At 45.9% G+C, this 24,534-nt stretch overlaps 1 protein-coding gene across 1 annotated transcript in view; it reads right to left on the reverse strand.

The window, feature by feature from the left end:
* Positions 1–9,112, reverse strand: part of ghrhrb (growth hormone releasing hormone receptor b) — a gene marked incomplete at both ends in the record, with an annotated part of 28,490 nt that extends 19,378 nt beyond the window's left edge. The window contains 2 exon segments of the mRNA XM_083648312.1: positions 8,862–8,964; positions 9,059–9,112. Coding sequence (XP_083504438.1) covers positions 8,862–8,964; positions 9,059–9,112 — 157 coding nt within the window.
* Positions 9,113–24,534: the final 15,422 nt, after the last annotated feature.

Here is a 24,534-nt window from a genome sequence, read left to right on the forward strand (position 1 = left end):
TGATGGTCAGACACATGTGGTGCCTTTGGAAGACAGAGATGAGCATACCATATCCTTATTATTTTTTCAGATTTTATCCCATTTTCTCCCCAATTGTACTTCGCCAATTATTCCCCCTGTTGCCCCGGTCGCTGCCCCATTTGTGCCCTGCTGTTTTTCATAGGCTACAGATATCCATTGGTTCTGCAATAACGTTAAGAATATGGCACCTGAAAAGGCTCGGCTGGGATGTACAATATCCTCCCTTCAATAAACAATGTTATGTCGTCTAAGAGGGACATGGATGGAGAAATGGAGAGAAGAAGGAAGACAGAGGAGAGAGCGAGAGAGAGAGAGAGAGAGAGAGAGAGAGACACAAGGGGAGGATATGAAAGTGTTGTGAATTGCTTTATGTCCAGTCAGGACAGAGTGATGTCATCATGGCACCATTACTATTTGGTTTATGACTGCCATCTCTCTTCCCATTTTCCTTTCAACCCACAACCCCCATCTCCCCACACATAACTCCTCCCACCGTCCAACCCACAACCCCCATCTCCACACCCATAACTCCTCCCACCATCCAACCCACAACCCCCATCTCCACACCCATAACTCCTCCCACCATCCAACCCACAACCCCCATCTCCACACCCATAACTCCTCCCACCATCCAACCCACAACCCCCATCTCTCCACCCATAACTCCTCCCACCGTCCAACCCACAACCCCCATCTCCACACCCATAACTCCTCCCACCGTCCAACCCACAACCCCCATCTCCACACCCATAACTCCTCCCACCGTCCAACCCACAACCCCCATCTCCCCACCCATAACTCCTCCCACCATCCAACCCACAACCCCCATCTCCCCACCCATAACTCCTCCCACCGTCCAACCCACAACCCCCATCTCCACACCCATAACTCCTCCCACAGTCCAACCCCTAAACCAACCCCCATCTCCCCACCCATAACTCCTCCCACAGTCCAACCCCTAAACCAACCCCCATCTCCCCACCCATAACTCCTCCCACAGTCCAACCCCTAAACCAACCCACATCTCCCCACCCATAACTCCTCCCACCGTCCAACCCACAACCCCCATCTCCCCACCCATAACTCTACAACAACCTCCCACTGTCCAACCCCCAAGGAAAAGCAGCCATGTTTCCACTGACACAACATGTTAGTCACACAAATTTCCATATAACAAAATGACCAAATACATAAATAAATCTATCTATCTATAGTACCTGTTGGATACGTCACACACCTACGTACCTGTAACACCTGGCTACTGTCTAGGGCTAGGCTGACAGCATTGTCCAAATCCAACTCACAATATGTTAACATGCACACACACGCACACGCGCACACACACGCGCACGCACGCACGCACGCGCACACACACACACACACACACGCACACGCACACGCACACATGCACGCATGCACGCACATGAACAACACATGAACAAAACAAACAGCTCAGACACATGAAAAAATAAAATAAAAAGTGCCCTTTCCTGACCATGAATGCATTTCTAATGATGCTTTGTATGGAAATTGCCTTTTCCATGCCATCACTGAAGGCAGCATTCAAAGAGAAATGCCTTTTCCGAGCTCTCTTGGCCTTGAATGCACCATTTGTAATAGGCCTCTGCATGGAGCAGTGTTTTTCTAAACCGCCCCTGAAGGCACCAACCCAAAAACGCACGTGGCCCGTCCCCACCCACTCCAGCAGTGCGCACTCCACTCAGCCAGAGCAACCACATGCAGACGGACAGCAGCAGCACAGGCGCACACAGTCTGACAGATATATCAGTCAGTCAACGTGAATCAGGTATGTATGTTTGTCAAAGTCTCATCCTAAAATGAGATATTCCTCTAAATCTGGTTAAAATCTGAATATTTAAAATGAGTTATACCCCTAAATTGGCCTTCAAATTGCCTCAAATTTCCGTCCGGAGGGCGGCGGCTGTAGTGCCCTTTTATGAATTTGAGCCCCTGCCCCTCTAATGTTCTCTGCACGTCCCTGATAGAGACAGAGGGCATCATGGTGTGCAGTGATCCATGGAAATGCCAAGAGTGGAGCGTGAAAGCCATGTTTAAATGGGCAGACACACACACACACACACACGTCGCACGCATACATGCACGAGCACACACACTCTCACATGCACACACACATGCACACACACACACACTCTTCCTCTCTCCCCCTCCCTGTCTCTCTCCCCCTCTCTCTCTCTCTCACACACACTCTCTCTCTCTCTCACTCACTCACTCACTCACTCACTCACTCACTCACACACACACACACACACACACACACACACACACACACACACACACACACACACACACACACACACACACACACACACACCCTCCCTCTCTCTGTCTCTCTGTCTCTCTGTAGCCCCTTCTTAACATGAACTCTGGACTGGATCAAATTGCTGTAGTGGGCTTAGTGTTATAAGCCAGAGTGTATCATATGAAACTAGATGACCTAAGTCATCCATGGACACTAACCATGTCATGCTACAGTAGCTTGTTGGGAAGGGGGCGAAATGAGGTACGGTGGCGCAGTCGGTAGCGCTGTCGCCTCACAGCTAGAAGGTCCTGAGTTCGAATTTCTCCTGGGACGCTGTGGGCGCTGGAGTTGTGACCCCCCCATATCTTCAGTGCCTACTGCCCAGGTGGGCTATCTCGTCGAAAGGGCCTTTCTGTGTGGAGTTTGCATGTTCTCCCCGTACCCCCCAGGGGGTTCCTCCGTACATAACCCCCCACTAAAAACATGCAGAAGATCGTCATCCGACCAGTGACGACAACATCTGAAGTTGGTCCAATGATGGTCCCCGGGCGCTGGAAAGAAAAAGCGACCACTGCTCCTGGCCTGCCCCCCCGGAGGAAAGGACAAGCCTGGATGGGTCAAATGCAGAGGACATATTTCACCGGCCACCGTCAGCATGAGTGTGTGTTGTGGCCGCATGTGTTGTAGTGTGTTCGTGTGACAATAAAGACGGGCTTCCGTCTGAAATCGTGTTTTTAAATGACGCTCCCAATTTAGGCAAAATGTTGGCAAGGGAAAACCACATTTTCACTTGACGTATCACCAATATCAAAATATCAAGATATGTGAATGAAATGGGTACGAGCCTCTCCTTTACAGATCAAGCTTTTTTCAGACAAGAACTCGACAGAACAATGGATCACATCACTGATGGAGTTTTGATGTTGGCAGGTTGATGTTCTTGTCCCCCTGAACCTTCTTTTCCTCATGGCAGCTTTCTGCAGCTACGCCTTGAGCGGCATTCTTTGGCTGCGCTACAGTGTGTGCTACTTTATGCTACTTTATGCTACTTTATGCTACTTTATTGTCCCCGTGGGGAAATTAGTTTTGGGTAAAAATCATTGTTGGTGGCATTACAAGACAGGTACAGCCCAAAACAGACATATAACATCAGGAGATCACATATCTGATTATACAAATCAGGGGGGAAATCAGAACATGTGTGCTACAGCAGCAGCTGCTGGTTACAGCAGTACAGAGACACTGCATGAAATAGGCCACGCCCATCACAGGGGAAAGCTCTCCATTCACTTGCACACACCAGCGTAATTTTCCTTGAATTAAACATAGCTAAAAGCTGTTGTGTGGTGGGGCTGTGCAGACAACAAATGTAGAAAATCTCCAATTAAAGTGTTTTTGTACTCCTGAGCAAAACAAGGAAGCCATTGAGAATTGGCGAGAAGAAAAATGTGGATCTAGCTGTCAAGGAAGTAAGTTGGAGTGTTCATCTTCTGTATGATCTTTGTGTGCAACACGCGACATTAGGAGAACGCCAGGATTGGGTGGTGGGGGGGGGCAGTTTTAGTTTTCCCCCATTTTGGACGTGGTTTCTGAATGATGACGCGCTCCGCAGTGTCTCTATAGAAATAAAAAAATAAAAGGTAATACACTGGCTAGACCCGCTAGACACAATTCAGTTACTAAAATATTAGGGTTTGAACTTACTGTTGAGGGATTTAATCACCTGTGCTATGAATGATTGTTTTCACCTGTTTTTTGAAAGTACTGGCTGCCTGAACCTACTGGCTGCCTGAACCTACGCCCAGAAGGTAACAGGTCAAACGCTGTACACAGAGGGTGCTTGGGGTCAGAGATGATTTTCTCTGCTTTCTTGAGAGACCCGTCTCCTGGATCTGTAACGCTCTTCCAGACTGGTCAGTTTAAAACCCAGCAGCTTGCTGGCAATGGTTACACTTTTCCCCAGGGTTTTTTCTGTGCTTCAGTTACGTTACCAAAGCAACAAATAAGACCAAAGGTTAAAACACTCTGAACAAAAGCAGTGCAAAACATCTGAAGCATGGTAAGATTGACATCAAATAAAACCAACTTTTTAAGAAAATAAAGCCTTGCTGGCTCTTTCTGTTAATGAATTCAGTACATTTGTCCCACTTCAGCTTGTTATCTAAGACAACGCCGAGGTATTTCTACTCTGTGACTGACTGTATGGGCTGTCCTCTGATACTGCTCAGACAGGATGTGACTGGCTGTCCTCTGATACTGCTCAGACAGGATGTGACTGACTGGCTGTCCTCTGATACTGCTCAGACAGGATGTGACTGACTGACTGGCTGTCCTCTGATACTGCTCAGACAGGATGTGACTGACTGGCTGTCCTCTGATACTGCTCAGACAGGATGCGACTGACTGTCCTCTGATACTGCTCAGACAGGATGTGACTGACTGACTGACTGGCTGTCCTCTGATACTGCTCAGACAGGATGTGACTGACTGGCTGTCCTCTGATACTGCTCAGACAGGATGTGACTGACTGACTGTCCTCTGATACTGCTCAGACAGGATGTGACTGACTGACTGTCCTCTGATACTGCTCAGACAGGATGTGACTGACTGACTGTCCTCTGATACTGCTCAGACAGGATGTGACTGACTGGCTGTCCTCTGATACTGCTCAGACAGGATGTGACTGACTGACTCTCCTCTGATACTGCTCAGACAGGATGTGACTGACTGGCTGTCCTCTGATACTGCTCAGACAGGATGTGACTGACTGGCTGTCCTCTGATACTGCTCAGACAGGATGTGACTGACTCTCCTCTGATACTGCTCAGACAGGATGTGACTGACTGACTGTCCTCTGATACTGCTCAGACAGGATGTGACTGACTGACTGTCCTCTGATACTGCTCAGACAGGATGTGACTGACTGACTGACTGTCCTCTGATACTGCTCAGACAGGATGTGGGCTCTTTCCTAAAATCAATAGACATCTCTTTGGTTTTCGAGGTGTTCAGGAGGAGATGAGAGACTGGGCCATGTTCCTCCTCGTCACCCTGGAGACACCTAACCAGTGCCGTATCGTCGGCAAACTGAACTAAAAATCTTCCAGGGAAGGAGCTGGTACAGCCATTTGTATATTAAATAAACAGCAAAGTGGATAAAACGCAGCCTTGAGGAGAGCCTATAAAACTAAATATTTTGTTGGACAGTGCGAGGCCCACTTTCACCTGCTGCACTCGCTGACTTGAGAAGTCCAACAGCCAGAGAAGCACCATCCAGGGAGAACTCATCCACTAGTCTCTCCAGAGAAGCACCATCCAGGGAGAACTCATCCACTGGTCTCTGGGCCAGAGAAGCACCATCCAGGGAGAACTCATCCACTAGTCTCTCCAGAGAAGCACCATCCAGGGAGAACTCATCCACTAGTCTCTCCAGAGAAGCACCATCCAGGGAGAACTCATCCACTAGTCTCTCCAGAGAAGCACCATCCAGGGAGAACTCATCCACTAGTCTTTCCAGAGAACCACCATCCAGGGAGAACTCATCCACTAGTCTTTCCAGAGAAGCACCATCCAGGGAGAAATCATCCACTCGTCTCTTGGCCAGGATCTGAGGCCGGATCGTATTAAAGGCGGAAGAGAAATCTACAAATAAAAGTTGAACGTGCGCCTTTGGGGCCTCAATTTGTGAGCGGACAAGATGCAACAGGGTTAAAATGGCATCATTTACCCCCCCTGCTGGGCTGGTAGGCAAATTGTAAGGCATCCAGCGACTGTTGAGTATGTGCTACTATATATGCCTTTTAATTCTTCTTTCAAAGGATTTCATCACTAATGGAGTCAAGTCAAGTCAAGTTTATTTGTATAGTATATTTGTATTGTATAGTTAGAGCAATGGGACCATAATCGTTGGGCTCAGAGGGTTTGGAAACGTTAGGAATGGGGACAATAATAGACGTTTTCCATAAAAGTGGTACAGTATGCTGGTCCAAGGAGGACTGAAAAATAGAACTGAAAATAGGAGACAGTGTGTGTGTGTGCGTGCGCGCGTGCGTGCGATGTGTCTGTGTCTGTCTGTTTCCGTCTGTGCTCGGCGGGCTGAGTGAAAGCCGTTGGGAGACGCAGGGAGGAGCAGCTGTGCGTCTGTCTCCCTCTGGACGCTGCGGTATTGTCAAACCTGCGTGGAGAAGCCACACCTCATCTACCTCAGACAGACGATCACAGGAAAGGCTGACAAATGATGGAAATTAATTCTGAGCAACACCAGCTCCTCCAGCTGCATTGGCAGAGCCTCTGGCAAGCAGGTGACAATCTAGCTTTCATAACAACCATGTCAGAACAGACAGACAGAACAAGGCGAGTGGATCCTACCTGCCTGGAATGACCCTGGTGTCTCACAACTCACAGCACTTAAACAAAGATTATTCCTATTTCTGCTAATCGACCGACTTTAGAACGCCGTCTCAGATGGGACATGCCGCTTGGTCCTCCTGAAGGACCCTGAGCCTAACTCTGAAGGATTCATTTCTCTGGGGCATTGAGAGGCTGATAATGGATGAATCTCCACAGTTGGCTCACTGCCTCCTCAAACAGAAGAGATTAAATGGGAACAGACCAGGTTGAGTAAATCCAGACATCTACACACCTGGGCCCAGTTGCACCAACAGGGCTTAGTTATGCCTGGTCATAACTCCTATGCCGGTCGTTGTTAAGAACAGTCTTAAGAGTGGATTTATGCCGGTTGCACCAACACGGTTTATGCATGGTCATAACTATGTCGGGCATAGCAAAGCGCGTCCAGGTGAATTGCCGGGGAATGCCCCCTGATTGGCCCAAAGATGTGCCTCGCGAGCTGCTTGGAGCGCCACTGTGCCACTACGCTCTAATATACAGTCTATGGCCACTACTGTATGTGCGTCACTACACCCTCCCTAAATTCTAAAAAACTACCGTCAACATTTGGAAAAGGCTAAGCCACACAACTAGGTCGTTATAATCGCATTTCATGCTTCGAAGGCGACTTGACGACCATGAGGACCATGAGGACTCAATCACAGCAGGTCTCCGCTGATAGACTACCACGGAGATCTCTGTTACAGGTGCAGGCAGTTTACGCCTCCTCCTGACCAGGCGTAAGAGTTATGCCTGGGCTTAGTGAAAAGAAGGCTTAAGCCCTCTTGGTGCAACCGGCGTAGCTGTTAGGTTGTAAAGTTATAGTCTTGGTGCAACTGGCCCCAGGTTATTTGCACTGATTGTTTTTGGCTGCTTGGCCAGGTGAGGGACAATGATTTTGGTCACAAGAAGCTCCTGGTTTGTGTTCACTATATATATTCTTCTGATTAGAGAGTGATGATCATCAGCTACAGGAAGGCGTGCAGTAGAACGACCAGGGTAGCAAGGTTTAATTACAGGGGTGTTTTGCACAAATGTGTCTTAATCTATATGTTAAATGGATATCCGAATTGGAGCCAATGGGTAATCTTGCATATAAAATGTACTCTGACATTGTTACATACAAATCTTTCCCATGTCATTTAAAAAGAGTTCAAGTAGGAATCATCCAACTGAAGCACCACAACATCTAACTAAGGGGGATGTGTCACACCCACACCCACACACACACACACACACACACACACACACACACACACACACACACACACACACACACACACACACACACACACACACACACACACACCCCCACCCACACACACACACACACACACACACACACACACACACACACACACACACACACACACACACACACTAGGGCATTCACGACTAGTGAATTTTACTAGTCGACTAGTCGTCCCTAAAGGTAGTCGACTAGTCTTTTTTTTCTTTCTTTTTTTTCTTTAAGAAAGAACATGAGGTATTTACACGACATACATGGACTATCATATCCCATATCCCATATCCCCCACAAAGAACATCAAAACACAACAAAATCAAAACAAGAAAACTGCATAAGATACACAATAATCCAAGAACAAACAAGACTATTAGACAAACAACCAAACAAAAACAATGCATTCAAAGTAAATACATAGATCTTGCCCTGTTGGCAGCTAGGAAATGCATAGCTTTAAATTGGAAAGCATCCAATCCCCCAGCTGTAGTTCACTGGTGGAATGAACTCTCAAGCTACCATACGTTGGATAACATTTACTACAAGAGCAAAGGCAGATTCTTAGACATCCCCAAAATATGGCAACCACATACAGAGTTTGACTTTGAGAACTTTTTACCCCAGTGTCATTAGGCCTATCAGGATAGGAGCTGAATGCATTTTTGTTTGGATGTTTGTCTCATGTTCTTTCTTAAAGATTTAAAAAAAAACAAAAAAAAACGACTAGTCGACTACTAAGCACAGTGTCGACTAGTGGTTTTACTAGTTGACTAGTCTGTGAATGCCCTAACACACACACACACACACACACACACACACACACACACACACACACACACACACACACACACACACACACACACACACACACACACACACACACACACACACACACACACACACACACACACACACACACACACACACCTGTTCTGCTGGAGTGGTTGTTGTCCTCCTGTATCTGGAGGCACTTCTCCTGATCCTGCATGTGCTGCAGCACCAGGGCACAGTCTGGGTGAATGGCTTCTGTCTGAGCAGAGAGAGACAGCACAGAGAGCAGCAGTGAGGAGGATGCAGATTGTATCTAGCCGCTAAAGTTGCAGCATCCCTTACCTCACTTGTACCATTCTAAATGAGTCAGGGATGGCAGGCAGCAGTTCTCCTCCAGCGAGGAGCATCTTTGCAGTAATCAGCCCCTTCAACAGGAGCTCAATCGGCCTCTTAAACGCCTGTGAAGGCTCCTGCGCCTGAAGGCTCCTCCTACTTTCACTCCCTTTCGCATGAAAAGGAGTGAAAGTTGCCGGAGCCTTGAAGCCTTGTGAAGAAGTATGTGAAGAGGAGGAGGAGCCGAGGAGGACACAAATCTGTGCTGGAAAACGTCACCTTGGCCAATAATTTTGAGTGAAATATGTAAATGTACATATGCCAGAAATGACAGATTTAAACAGCATATCCATGCTGCACCTACTGTAAATTAGATTTGTGCAATCCTGTCACAAAATGTACTGTGGTTTAGGGCTGTCCCAAACGATTATTTTCTTATCGATTAATCTAACGATTATTTTTTCGATTAGTCGATTAATCTAACGATTATTTTTTATTCAATTGTTTTTTATTATATAACAATAAATTTACCCAAACAAATAAATAACCAAAAACTTCTCAATTTCAGTATTTTATTTAACCATCTCATTCTCGTTTGGGGAAAAACTCTTCCACACTGCTTTGCTTCCTGAAAAGAGAGAGAAATAATAATATAATACTGTAGGGACCTATTTAAAATTAGTCTAAGTCTAATTTCCATGTCTGTTATTATGATATGATCATATGAATTATTATTAATATGAATCTTATTATTATATAATAGATAGTGCCTGCCTATTTGTCAGTTGCCTGCTCTCATCACGAAAATACTGGACCACCTGACACATAGATTAAATTGATCATCATCATGATTCATCACTGTATGTATGAACCCTTTCCCTAAACTGAGGAGGATCAGTATTTTTACAGGACATGGATTTATTTAATCACTGGAGTAATGTGCATTGTGCAGCTAACTCAGCCAAATGTATGTTTGCATCAGTGTGGGGGTAAGGAAATAAATAATACAAACGATTTACAGACTAACAGTCACAGACTGTAACAATGGTCTGTAACGTTAGTTTTGATCTCATCTTACATGGCCGTGAACGCAAACAGAAGAATGTAAACAGCCGAATAGCACTGTTAGTGTTAAATGATGCACGCAGTAAATTAACGTGAGCAGCAACAGACTAACAATGGTCTGTAACGTTAGTTTAATCAATTTTCTACATGTTAACCGTGAAAGCAAACGGAAATATGTACGTTAACGTTAAATGGCCGAATAACACCGTTAAATGGTGTAATGTTATGATCGCTGCGGTGCAGAAATGACTACCGGTACTTTCTCCGGCCATCTTTTTTGTTTTGTGACGCGTCGAGGCACGTAGCGTGCGTCGACGTAATTACGTAGTCGACGTCATCGATTACGTCGACTCGCCCGGGACAGCCCTACTGTGGTTGTTTGGTTGTTGTGAGTGTAATACATCATGGCAAAGACATCCTGCTTGTCTCACAGATGGTGAGACAAAAAGGATAAAAACTCAGAGCTCCTTTTCTCCAGATTTATTTGTTGTTGTAACGCATGTTGAGCTACATGCTCTTCATCAGACATGTAGCTACATGTGAGCTACATGCTCTTCATCAGACATGTAGCTACATGTAGCTACATGCTCTTCATCATCAGCATGTAGCTCGAAACGCGTTACAACAACAAATACATCTGGAGAAAAGGAGCTCTGCGGTGTGCGAGTAGTTTTTATTCTTTTTGTCTCACTGTTCTAGTTCAGCTCAGCACCTGCCCCGACTTTGGGTTTTGGATGTGCGTGTGTCTCCCTCCTTTTTCACTGTCTCACAGATGGTGACACTGCAGGTGAGTGCGACCTTTGACCCCCTCCACTTGACACACGCAGTGCTGCTGCGCACAGGATTAACATGAGACAAGAGAGCTTTGCTCCTATTGGACAGAAAAACATCCCGGCCAATTAGAGAACAGCACCGCACAGCAAAAGAGTATTGCATCCGTTTCAAATGTTTAGTATTGACACTCATCAATACTATCGATAAGTTCTGACAGTGACAACCCTAATGCACACATGTGGACAGCTGCCATTACACACACACACACACACACACACACACACACACACACACACACACACACACACACACACACACACACACACACACACACAGACACACACACACACAGACACACACACACACACACACACACACACACACACACACACACGCAATTGCAGGGGCTGTGAAATTTAGCGTTTGAGCTATCCTGGATCGTCCTCCTCCATGGTCAGGCCAGGAGCAGTGGGCAGATGCAGTGAAGCTCCTCCGTGGTCAGGCCAGGAGCAGTGGGCAGATGCAGTGAAGCTCCTCCATAGTCAGGCCAGGAGCAGTGGGCAGATGCAGTGAAGCTCCTCCATGGTCAGGCCAGGAGCAGAGGGCAGATGCAGTGAAGCTCCTCCATGGTCAGGCCAGGAGCAGTGGGCAGATGCAGTGAAGCTCCTCCATGGTCAGGCCAGGAGCAGAGGGCAGATGCAGTGAAGCTCCTCCATGGTCAGGCCAGGAGTAGTGGGCAGATGCAGTGAAGCTCCTCCATGGTCAGGCCAGGAGCAGAGGGCAGATGCAGTGAAGCTCCTCCATGGTCAGGCCAGGAGCAGTGGGCAGATGCAGTGAAGCTCCTCCATGGTCAGGCCAGGAGCAGAGGGCAGATGCAGTGAAGCTCCTCCATGGTCAGGCCAGGAGTAGTGGGCAGATGCAGTGAAGCTCCTCCATGGTCAGGCCAGGAGCAGAGGGCAGATGCAGTGAAGCTCCTCCATGGTCAGGCCAGGAGTAGTGGGCAGATGCAGTGAAGCTCCTCCATGGTCAGGCCAGGAGCAGAGGGCAGATGCAGTGAAGCTCCTCCATGGTCAGGCCAGGAGCAGAGGGCAGATGCAGTGAAGCTCCTCCATGGTCAGGCCAGGAGCAGAGGGCAGATGCAGTGAAGCTCCTCCATGGTCAGGCCAGGAGTAGTGGGCAGATGCAGTGAAGCTCCTCCATGGTCAGGCCAGGAGCAGAGGGCAGATGCAGTGAAGCTCCTCCATGGTCAGGCCAGGAGCAGAGGGCAGATGCAGTGAAGCTCCTCCATGGTCAGGCCAGGAGCAGAGGGCAGATGCAGTGAAGTGCCCGGGGACCAACTTATTTTTTCAGAAGGTTCTTAAAACTGCTCAGAGAACCCGCAGTCCTAATTTCCTTAGGGATCTTGTTCCACTCCTCACCTCCGTGTCGAGGAATGTGCTTCAACCAACCTTGGTTTTTAGATTAGCTAGCAGGGCCCGAAATTAGAGGCCGCCACCCGCCAATGGCGGGCATATTTTAGCTTTGGCGAGTTAGGTTTGGTGTCTCTCCGCCACGTGGCGGGTCGCAAAATAGTCGTCATGTAATATTAAAACTGTGTGTAGCCGCCTGTGTCCACCTTAGCGTCTTTTTCCGACTGTTAAACGCTGGGAGTGTTAGGGACAATATACAAGGAAGCAGTCTGAAATTAACGTTAGTTCAGTGCGGTAGTATAACACGAGTGCTTCCTGAGGCTGTTCCATTCTGGCTCTCCCGCATAGGCTACCAAACGTGCCTCTGGAATGAAATGCAGTCGTCAATTTAGCGGAGGTAAATTGACAGCCTAACGTTGGGCGAATCAATCAATCAATTAATCAATCGCTCGCACTTGTTGCCGACACTCGTATGATACAGTATATATGAGGAGATATAGTTATGTGTGTTTTGGTGCGCAGCTGGCTAACACGAGTGCTTTGTGAGACTGTTTCATTCTGGCTCTGCCGTATAGGCTACCAAACATGACTGGAGTGGAATGGAATGCAGTCGTCAATTTAGCGGAGGTAAAAAGCGTATTTTAACCTCTGCTAAATTGACAGCCTACATCGGGCGAATCAATCAATCAATCAATCAATCGCTCGCGCTTGTTGCCGAGCTCGTATGATGAGGAGATTAATCAAAATGCTTACCACCAATAAAGCCGGAGCCGAGAACGAGTGCAGGAGAGCTAACGCAGGTGCCAGGTGTGAGTGGGAGAGAAAGCTGCGTAGCCCAAGTTGTGCGCTGTCTGCACTGAGACTGTCGCAGTTATTACTTTTAGCTGCGTTGTTTTTTTTTTACAACAATTCAAGCTCAAGATTGACTTGACATGTATTGATAAGATTGACTTGACGTGTATTGATTAATCAATCATCAATCAATATATTAAAATAATTTGCTTCAAATTTTACACACACAGACTGCTATCGCACACACGCACACACACACACACACACACACACACAGACTGCTATCGCACACACGCACACACACACACAGACTGCTATCGCACACGCACGCACACACACACACACACACACTGCTATCGCACACACACACACACACACACACACACACACACACACACACACACACAGACTACTATCGCACACACACAGACACACACACACCAGCTGGCGGGGGTTTTCACAGACATTTTCAACCAGTCCCTCTCTCTCCGGACTGTCCACCTCCTGCTTCAAATCTGCAACTATCATCCCCATTCCCAAACAGCAGAAGGTGACCAGCCTCAATGACTGGTCGCCCCATAGCCCTCACTCCCATAGCCAGCAAGTGCCTGGAGAAGCTGGAGAAGCTGGAGAAGCTGGTCATATCACACATCCACCCTACACTCCCCCCCCCCCCCCCCAGCCTGGAGAAGCTGGTCATATCACACATCCACCCTACACTCCCCCCCCCCCCAGCCTGGAGAAGCTGGTCATATCACACATCCACCCTACACTCCCCCCCCCCCCCAGCCTGGAGAAGCTGGTCATATCACACATCCACCCTACACCCCCCCCCCCCCCAGCCTGGAGAAGCTGGTCATATCACACATCCACCCTACACCCCCCCCCCCCAGCCTGGAGAAGCTGGTCATATCACACATCTGCCCTACACTCCCCCCCCCCCCCCCAGCCTGGAGAAGCTGGTCATATCACACATCCACCCTACACTCCCCCCCCCCCCCAGCCTGGAGAAGCTGGTCATATCACACATCCACCCTACACTCCCCCCCCCCCCCCAGCCTGGAGAAGCTGGTCATATCACACATCCACCCTACACTCCCCCCCCCCCCCAAGCCTGGAGAAGCTGGTCATATCACACATCCACCCTACACTCCCCCCCCCCCAGCCTGGAGAAGCTGGTCATATCACACATCCACCCTACACTCCACCCCCCCCAGCCTGGAGAAGCTGGTCATATCACACATCTGCCCTACACTCGCCCCCAACCACGACCCTCTACAATTTGCATACCGCCCCAACAGGAGCACAGCAGATGCCATCGCACACTACAGCTCAGCGTTCAACACCATAGTGCCCTCCAGGTTGGTCAGCAAGCTCAAGGCTCTGGGCCTGAACACAGCACTGTGCGACTGGATCCAGGAGTTTCTGACAGATCGCCACCAGGTGGTGAAAGTGGACAACTGCACCTTCTCCCCATTGACCATCAGCATAGGAGCGCCACAGGGCTGTGTCTCCAGCCCCTTCTGGTACGACCTCTACACCGACACAGACTCCAAACACCATCGTGAAGTTTGCAGACGACACAGCAGTTGTAGGGCTGATCTCCAATGGCGATGAGACGGCCTACAGGAAGGAGGTGGGGGCCTTGGAACAGTGGTGCCAGGTCAACCACCTCTCCCTGAACGTCTCTAAGACCAAGGAGGTCATTGTGGATTACAGGAAGGGGAGGGAGACTCACCCCCCAGTCACCATCAATGGCACAGTGGTGGAAAGGGTGGACAGCTTCAAGTACCTGGGAGTCAACATCCACCAGGACCTGATGTGGGCCGGCCACACCACCACTGTCGTCAAAAAGGCCCAACAGCGACTACACAGACTCAAGACGCCTAAAGAAATTTGGCCTGAGGCCCAAAATCCTAGGGACTTCTACAGAGGCACCAACAGTGCAATAAACCTGTGTTATTGTCATTTGCACACTCTCGGACATTCTTGGACATTGGACACACTTTGATCTTAGTCTATTTAGCACTTTATCACTTCTACTTTATGACCTCTCCTATTTAACTGTTGCCTTAATTGCCCTTCACATACACTGTTACATTGTTGCCCTATTTAACTGTTGCCTTAATTGTCCTTCACATACACTGTTACATTGTTGCCCTATTTAAATGTGTGAGCCCTTCACACACACTGTTACATTGTTGCCCTATTTAAATGTTGCCTTAAAGCCCCAATCAGTAAGATTTTTGACATTTTTTACTGTAATATAAGAGCTTTTTAGTCACAGGACATGGTAGATTGACTTGTAATAGGGAGACCCTCGACTTTATTTATCCCACACCGCCCTCCATTGGCCAGCCCTGGGACTAAGCAAGTTGTCTGCCACGTCCCGTGGCAATAAAAAAGAAAAAAGAAAAGGATGCGCGCATGCGCTGTACAGCGGAAGCGCTGTCTTCAGGAAAACAAGGAAGTAACTCGATTCGGATTTGCTACGAAAATTATGTTTCACGGAACTATGGATTATTATTTCATCACGTGGTGAGTACCCGATGTCACAACATGTACATAGAGCTTTCTGGCGCTGTGTTTTGTTGACTTTGAACGGCGATATCGTTATCGATACTATTGGACCCAGAGGGCGCAGTTTCTCCAATAGCAAAACTTGGAAAACTTACTGAATGGGGCTTTAATTGCCCTTCACATACACTGTTACATTGTTGCCCTATTTAAATGTTGCCTTAATTGCCCTTCACACACACTGTTACATTGTTGCCCTATTTAAATGTTGCCTTAATTGCCCTTCACATACACTGTTACATTGTTGCCCTATTTAAATGTTGCCTTAATTGCCCTTCACATACACTGTAACATTGTTGCCCTATTTAAATGTTGCCTTAATTGCCCTTCACATACACTGTTACATTGTTGCCCTATTTAAATGTTGCCTTAATTGCCCTTCACATACACTGTTACATTGTTGCCCTATTTAAATGTTGCCTTAATTGTCCTTCACATACACTGTTACATTGTTGCCCTATTTAAATGTTGCCTTAATTGCCCTTCACATACACTGTTACATTGTTGCCCTATTTAAATGTTGCCTTAATTGCCCTTCACATACACTGTTACATTGTTGCCCTATTTAAATGTTGCCTTAATTGCCCTTCACATACACTGTTACATTGTTGCCCTATTTAAATGTTGCCTTAATTGCCCTTCACATACACTGTAACATTGTTGCCCTATTTAAATGTTGCCTTAATTGCCCTTCACATACACTGTTACATTGTTGCCCTATTTAAATGTTGCCTTAATTGCCCTTCACATACACTGTTACATTGTTGCCCTATTTAAATGTTGCCTTAATTGCCCTTCACATACACTGTTACATTGTTGCCCTATTTAAATGTTGCCTTAATTGCCCTTCACATACACTGTTACATTGTTGCCCTATTTAAATGTTGCCTTAATTGCCCTTCACATACACTGTTACATTGTTGCCCTATTTAAATGTTGCCTTAATTGCCCTTCACATACACTGTAACATTGTTGCCCTATTTAAATGTTGCCTTAATTGCCCTTCACATACACTGTTACATTGTTGCCCTATTTAAATGTTGCCTTAATTGCCCTTCACATACACTGTTACATTGTTGCCCTATTTAAATGTTGCCTTAATTGCCCTTCACATACACTGTTACATTGTTGCCCTATTTAAATGTTGCCTTAATTGCCCTTCACATACACTGTAACATTGTTGCCCTATTTAAATGTTGCCTTAATTGCCCTTCACATACACTGTTACATTGTTGCCCTATTTAAATGTTGCCTTAATTGCCCTTCACATACACTGTTACATTGTTGCCCTATTTAAATGTTGCCTTAATTGCCCTTCACATACACTGTTACATTGTTGCCCTATTTAAATGTTGCCTTAATTGCCCTTCACATACACTGTTACATTGTTGCCCTATTTAAATGTTGCCTTAATTGCCCTTCACATACACTGTAACATTGTTGCCCTATTTAAATATTGCCTTAATTGCCCTTCACATACACTGTTACATTGTTGCCCTATTTAAATGTTGCCTTAATTGCCCTTCACATACACTGTAACATTGTTGCCCTATTTAAATGTTGCCTTAATTGCCCTTCACATACACTGTTACATTGTTGCCCTATTTAAATGTTGCCTTAATTGTCCTTCACATACACTGTTACATTGTTGCCCTATTTAAATGTTGCCTTAATTGCCCTTCACATACACTGTTACATTGTTGCCCTATTTAAATGTTGCCTTAATTGCCCTTCACATACACTGTTACATTGTTGCCCTATTTAAATGTTGCCTTAATTGTCCTTCACATACACTGTTACATTGTTGCCCTATTTAAATGTTGCCTTAATTGTCCTTCACATACACTGTTACATTGTTGCCCTATTTCAATGTTGCCTTAATTGTCCTTCACATACACTGTTACATTGTTGCCCTATTTCAATGTTGCCTTAATTGCCCTTCACATACACTGTTACATTGTTGCCCTATTTAAATGTTGCCTTAATTGCCCTTCACACACACTGTTACATTGTTGCCAGAATAAACACTAAGCCACCGTGCCATCTGCATGCAATGTTTCCTCCCACTCCATTCCCGGGCAAAAACATTGGACTAATAAGCATTAGAGCTGCCACGATTAATCGATTAATGATTCGTCGGTAATGAAAATAATGGTTAGTGGCAGGCAGCCCTAATAGCCATGAGTCCAAGTTGCTATGAAATTGATTCAGCATCACAATATAATGAAGCCGGGTGGTCCCTACATCCACCAGAATCATTTGAATGCTTATTGATTTATGATTGATTGATTGATTTACGTGTCATGCACTCTAGGTGCCCAATCCCCATGGGTTTACAAGACACATTTACCAACCAACAGAAGTTTCTGTGTAGCTGAGACAGAGTAGCGGCCAATAAAAAGATCTGCCAGTTCAGTCTGCCAGTGAAACAGCCTCCTTCATACAAGCAAACAGCCTTTATCCGTATCAGCGGCATGGTGTCTGATTCTGATATAGAAACAATGAATGCAACACGGTGAAAAGAAAAATATATCATTTCACAAATCGGTGGGTGTTCAGAAAATCTAGTGAAAAACAGAAATAAGTGGAAAACCTGGCCGCTCCTCATATTAATGCAGGATGTTTCCATTCTGCCAGAAGCGTGTGTGTGTGTGTGTGTGTGTGTGTGTGTGTGTGCGCGCGCGCACGTGCATGCGAGTGTGTGTGCGTGTGTTTATGTGTGCGTGTGTGTGCGCACGTGCGTGCGTCTGTGCATGCGTGCATGTGTGCGCACATGTGTCCGTTTGTGTGTGTGTGTGTGTGTGTAATGTATGTATAGGGGGTGGATGAGTGACATTTGAGCATATACTTTACTTATTTTAAGCCATAAGGGCACAGTATGAATAATGACGTTTGCTTTACTTATTTTAAGCCATAAGGGCACAGTGTGAATAATGACGTTTGCTTTACTTATTTTAAGCCATAAGGGCACAGTGTGAATAATGACGTTTGCTTTACTTATTTTAAGCCATAAGGGCAGTGTGAATAATGACGTTTGAGCCTCTATTATCGTTTCTCACAAGGTGCTTCACTTTCACTCTGACTAAATGGCAGCAGTTCATGAGGCCTCAATTTAATTTAAATTCAACGGTTGTCTTAACCAGCTCATTATAATAGGGCATCGATAGCCCCGAGCCCGCCTTGTTCACTGCACATTTTTCATCACTAGGCATCTCGCACACTCGATTCCTAGGATCGCCCGCTGCTGGCCCAGCTCGCATGCGCAGCTCGGCCGCTGCGCGGCCTCACCCGTAGCTCGGCTACGGGTGCATGACTGCACAGCTCACAATTTGCTCAACTTCGCATCACTGATGACATCACTCACTGATGACATCACAATTGCTCGCGGACCAAAATCACAGACAGAGCCCCCTTACCATCACTGATGACATCATCGAGTGCTTGAGTGACAGCACTGATGATGTCATAGACATTGTGACATCATCAGTGACATCTCAATTGCTCGAGTGTAATCAAAAACGTGACCGAAATCACAGAACCCACTTACTCGCTTTTATCTAAGGTCAAAGAGACCTTAACTGTTGGTCAAAGAGAGAGGGAGGAAATGCAATCAGTGAGAAAGAGCATAAGTGAGTAAAAGCAACTATTGGGGCAAAATAATTCACTTCTACCATTCTTCACTTTAAGCAATTCAAATGGTCCATAAGTGCAAAAAAGGCTGAAAGGGTACTGTAGCACATCTCAGTTTTCAAAGTCAAGGAGGACAAAATACTCACATTTCACTTGATTTATTGGCTCACATCACACAAAAACAAAACGCTGGTCAATAAGTGCACTTATGGAGCGAATCAGTGGAGGAAGCAGCTAATAAAGGAAGGGACAACACAACATCATTAGCAGTTTCATCCTCTCTCACACACACACGCACACACACGCACACGCACACACACACACGCACACACACACACGCACACGCACACACACACACCTCAGAGAAGACCACTGAAGAAGCCTCACCGCTGCCTGTGAAGATGATGAGCCACTGTTTAAGGCATGATTTAATCAAGTCCATCAAGTTAAAATAAGGGGCTATAAAATGGAATCAAATACGTGTCATCTTCACATCTTCAATGTTTGTCATTTTAGTTTCAGATAACTGATGTAAGCTATATAATCCAAAACAGAGGAAAAAAATATAAATGTTTTCTAGCAGCAGTCCACTGAGGACACTTGTCTCAGTGGACTCACAGTGAGGTTGTCCTAATGGAGGCACGGGGGACACACAGCCTAAATAGTGGGATGGAAATAGACCAGTTTAGCTCCACCATTCAATATGAATACCTCGTGGTTCAGCTATGAGAGAGTCGTGATAGCCTACTACATCACCACTACACAGAGCAATAGTGTAGGGCAAAAGGATTTGTTTTAGGAGGGAGCACTATGTCACCCTCAGTCCATCTGGCGCAGATCTCTCTTTCTCTTTCCCAAGAAAGGTTCTCCTTGTCGACACCAAACAATGTAACCACAAATCTCATGTGAACGGAAACAACATGCAACTGTGTCAGTTCCCGTCTGTTCACTCACCGTTTCCCACGCCGACCACTGCAACAGCCAGAAGTGAAATATCGTGGTGATCCATTTCAACCAAGTTGTAGAGATGGTCATACTGTTTTGCATTGCGTTTTAATAAGGGAAATACGCAAAAAAAACAATTTCAAATCAATTAAATGAATTGTCTCCTTTTTCGAAAGAGGTGATTTCCTTGTTACACCCCTCACGCTAGCAAAAATCCGTAAACAAGATGTTTATATTCGCCAATATGAAGTTTGACTGATATGTCTGTCGGTATACCGCCGGGTGACCAAGCGAGTAGTAGGCTACGCGCGGCTGTGGACTCGACTGAACAAGGTGCGCGTCCCTGACAAGGCAGAGCGCACAGACAGTAACCTCGCGTCACCAGGCTCTTACAGCAGCAGCATGGAGCACATGGGGGGGGGGGGGTCTTTCATTCCCCCCCCCCCTCAATTGTTGGAAAGAACCTTTGTCTTCGGACATCATTCATCCACACAAATATCCAAGTCCTACTTGAACGAAAAATAAATAGCCAAAACAAACAAACAAATAAATAAATATACAAACAAATAGGCCTACATACACACATACACACATATACACATCATCCCTATACACTATATTTATATATATAAGAAGTTGCTCTTTGGTGTTCAGTAGTTTTTTATTATCTCTGCCGGGTGGGGGATCATGTTTTTGGCCGTGTGTGTGTGTGTGTGCGTGTGTGTGTGTGCGTGCGTGCGTGCGTGTGTGTGTGTGTGTGTGTGTGTGTGTGTGTGTGTGTGTGCGCGTCTGTGTGGAATATTATAGGAATAATGGATATTTGAGGAATGCCTTGACGGAATTTCATCCAATTTTCCTCAAACGTCCACTTGGACTCAAGGATGAACTGATTCGATTTTGGTGGTTAAAGGTTAAAGGTCAAAGTTCAAGGACATTGTGACCTCACTAACCCCATTTCCAAACTCTTTAAAGAAACTACGAGCAAGATTTTCAATTGTTATTAAATGTAGCTAGAGCGGAAATCCTTTAAGAGAGACTTAATTATCATCATTCACTCTCTTTTTTATGCATTCACTCTTCTAGGAGAATCCCTTGTCGTCATGGGCACTCTTCAGCTCTTCAGTCATTCACTTCTTTCCCTCTTAAGAGAAACCCTCTAATTGTCACGCCCACTCATTCATAAAATTACGTCATCAATCACCCTTTTCCCGCTTCTATCTAGCGTCACTGTTTGTGGGAGGTAACGTTCATTTTAGGCCAATCAGAGTAAGACACCTTTTCCCATTCAGCCTATCACCATCAAGCTGTCAAAGCTAAAAGCTCTCCGTTTTCTCTGTGTGATCTGTTGCTTTTCAGTAGGCTACGTTCTTGCGACCCGCCTCCACCCCATTCTCCTCCAGTCCTCTGAGATCTCAGATTCAGAAGCTTCTCCACCAAGACCAAGACCTCATCTGTCACCAGCACCAGGTCTAGACTCCACGGGGGGATCTTCATTCCTATTCCTGGCTGCTCTACCCCTGCTGATCATAACGTCATAATCAAGCTGACGTTATGATGGAGTCTAATCGCCAAAAATAAACTATCTTATGTGCCTACAGGCTCATGTATCTTATCATCTAATAAATCATTGTCATTCTAGAAATGTGTCTCTCTGATTGAAATTTAATATTGATGCCTCACATCTTACCTTTAATAGTAGATGAGATCAAAGCCGAGTGAATGGGCAAGTGCTGTCTTGAGATTATAGTCTGTGTGCAGGCCGGGCAGATCAGGAAGTGAAACCAAACGGTTTATGGCAGCCACTTCAGCCATAATTACAAAATTACTTCCAAACAAATGGCTAGAATATAACGCGAGATGTTCGCGAAATCGCGAGAGAATAACAGAGAATAACAGAGAATAACAAAAAATCCTAACATATTTCATAAATTTATGGACATCAATAATTCATAACTAGCCTGTGAGTATCTTGCACTTTCATTAACAAATCAGCCTTTCTTTGTTCTTGTTCATTATGTTAGTCACTACCAGTCTGCCCCTAGACAACGATAGAAATATAAGATTGGACTGGGCCGACGCGTGACAGCGTAATAAACGCATCAATTTCTCGACAATGGAACCTGCCAGTAGCCTTTCAGTAGATAGAACTTGCTGACAAATTTAACCGAATCCACCTGGTCAACACAATCCTCCATGCAGGGGAGCGGGTAAGAGTCCGGTTTTGTGACGTTATTGACCTCTCGAAAATTGGAACAAAATCTGGGTGCGTTATCAGATTTAGGCACAAGCAGACATGCTGATGCCCAACTGGAAAATGATGGCTGTGCAATTCTATTTTCCAGCATGTGAGCAGAACTTTGTCCGGCTACAGCTATGCACTAGCTCTATTGCAGCGGATTGGGCGTGATTGGCCCTTCCGCGGGCAACGTTGCGGACAGAGTGACCTGACACAGCCGGATTTTTTTTAATTAGGTAATTGCCCTAATTACCTAATGATGTGATGTCATCAGTGATGTCATCCTTCCTGGCTGAGGCTATAAGTTCAGTGATGATGTCATCAGTGATAATTGGCACAGGTCAAAGGTTACAACCAAGGATGTTTGCTCAGCTACTCCCAACAGCTCGCCAAAGGGAGAGAGAGAAAAAGAGGGTGTGAAAGTAATCATCAGTCATGCATGATACGTTGTGTGTTACAGTAAATGCAGTAAAACAGACATATTCTCCCATGAAGGATCAACACCATTGCAGACTGTTAAAATACCGCCGTCTTTGGTCTGGCTTGTAAGAATGGTTTAATGAGGATATCATATGGAGACAGGCAGTTATAGCTCCTAATTATAGGCTAATTGAGAGTTTGACTGTGTGCCTTTTACAGAGGGCTCATTGATCTCTTCCATTGACCTGGTGGTGCTTTCTTTGGGGCTCTGCGGTCGGTAACCGAGGTCTCCGCTTAATCAGACAAACAAGACAAACTGTCTGCACTCCCCCCCCCCCCTCTGATGCTAATTGAACGATCCAAGGCTTGCATTAATTGTCATTATCTCAGGACGACACAAGTAGTACCACATTCTTGCCATCAGGGAGCTCTGCCATTGATTAAGGTGCCTTGCTGCTGTTCTCATCAACCGTTTAAGGCGCGGGATCAAATTCATGTGCATGTTTTATTATGTTGATGTGCATAATATCTCAACACAACATTATGATGATGTTGATCAGCACCAGTTCCAATTCATACATGCATTTAATAAGAATATTATTTTCATCGATTTGTTATGTTCCTTAGGTAGTTTATGTGATTTGATTTCCCCCCCTATAATAGGCTACATAAAATTGCAATTTCTGTCAGCTATGAGAATCTCTATACGCTTTGTCATCCAGTACTGAATGGAGCTTTAGAAAGGTACAGCCGTGTCCCTCAAAGCATCAGTAGCATGAGGAGCTGCACAGAAACATGAAAAGAGCACGATGGATGGATCAATGGTTTGGCACTAACAGCCATGTCTTACAGGCCCATTATGGCAAAGCTCAGCTCTCTGTTTATTGTGATGGAGAAATCAGTGGAAGTCCCAAAGGATGCCTCTTACTGAATAGGACAACACAGTTCATTCAGGCTTCATCACAGCCAACTAATGCCACTCAATCAATCAATCACTTACTTCCATTGTTTGTTACCCACGAGTGTAAGCCGGTGTGTGGTAATGCTCTAGTCTAGAAACTACTTCACCCTCTTCACATGTCTCAACTATCCTGGGACTTGGCTCATATAAGGGCAAATGAGAGGAGGTTAACCTTTAACCTTTACAGTGCCAAATGATGCAGATGCAAGCTTGGCCATCCACTCCCACGTGAACATACATAGGGTTAGGGTTAGGGTTAGGGGGTGAGCGAGGCGGGTATGTTGTCTCAACATGATGGACGCCAATCTGGCCCCCAAAGGTGCTGACGACAGAGAGAGCTGAATGAGGCTCACAGCAATATCAAAGCATCAGCACAGCCACCGTGTTAGGATTCATTTAAGCCTGAACACCACTGCTTGAAGCCTGCCAGCGTGTGTGCTTTAATGGCACATTTATGAGTGTTAATAATAACTTATTAAAAGAGCATATGGCTATTGAAAGTCATAAATCTCACAGGGGGAGCAATAAATGCAGTTCTCCTGGGAGGAGAGGAACCTTTCATGAATCTAGTTTGAAAATGGACATTAAGCAATGATAAAATGCGGGGGGAAAAAATTCACTCTCACGGAGATGAGATGAGTGACTAAAGGTTTGTTAATGAAATGCATGCTTTTTGTAAAAAATAAA

The sequence above is a fragment of the Poromitra crassiceps genome, assembly GCF_964638095.1.
Source record: "Poromitra crassiceps genome assembly, chromosome: 12".
Lineage (NCBI taxonomy): Eukaryota > Metazoa > Chordata > Actinopteri > Beryciformes > Melamphaidae > Poromitra > Poromitra crassiceps.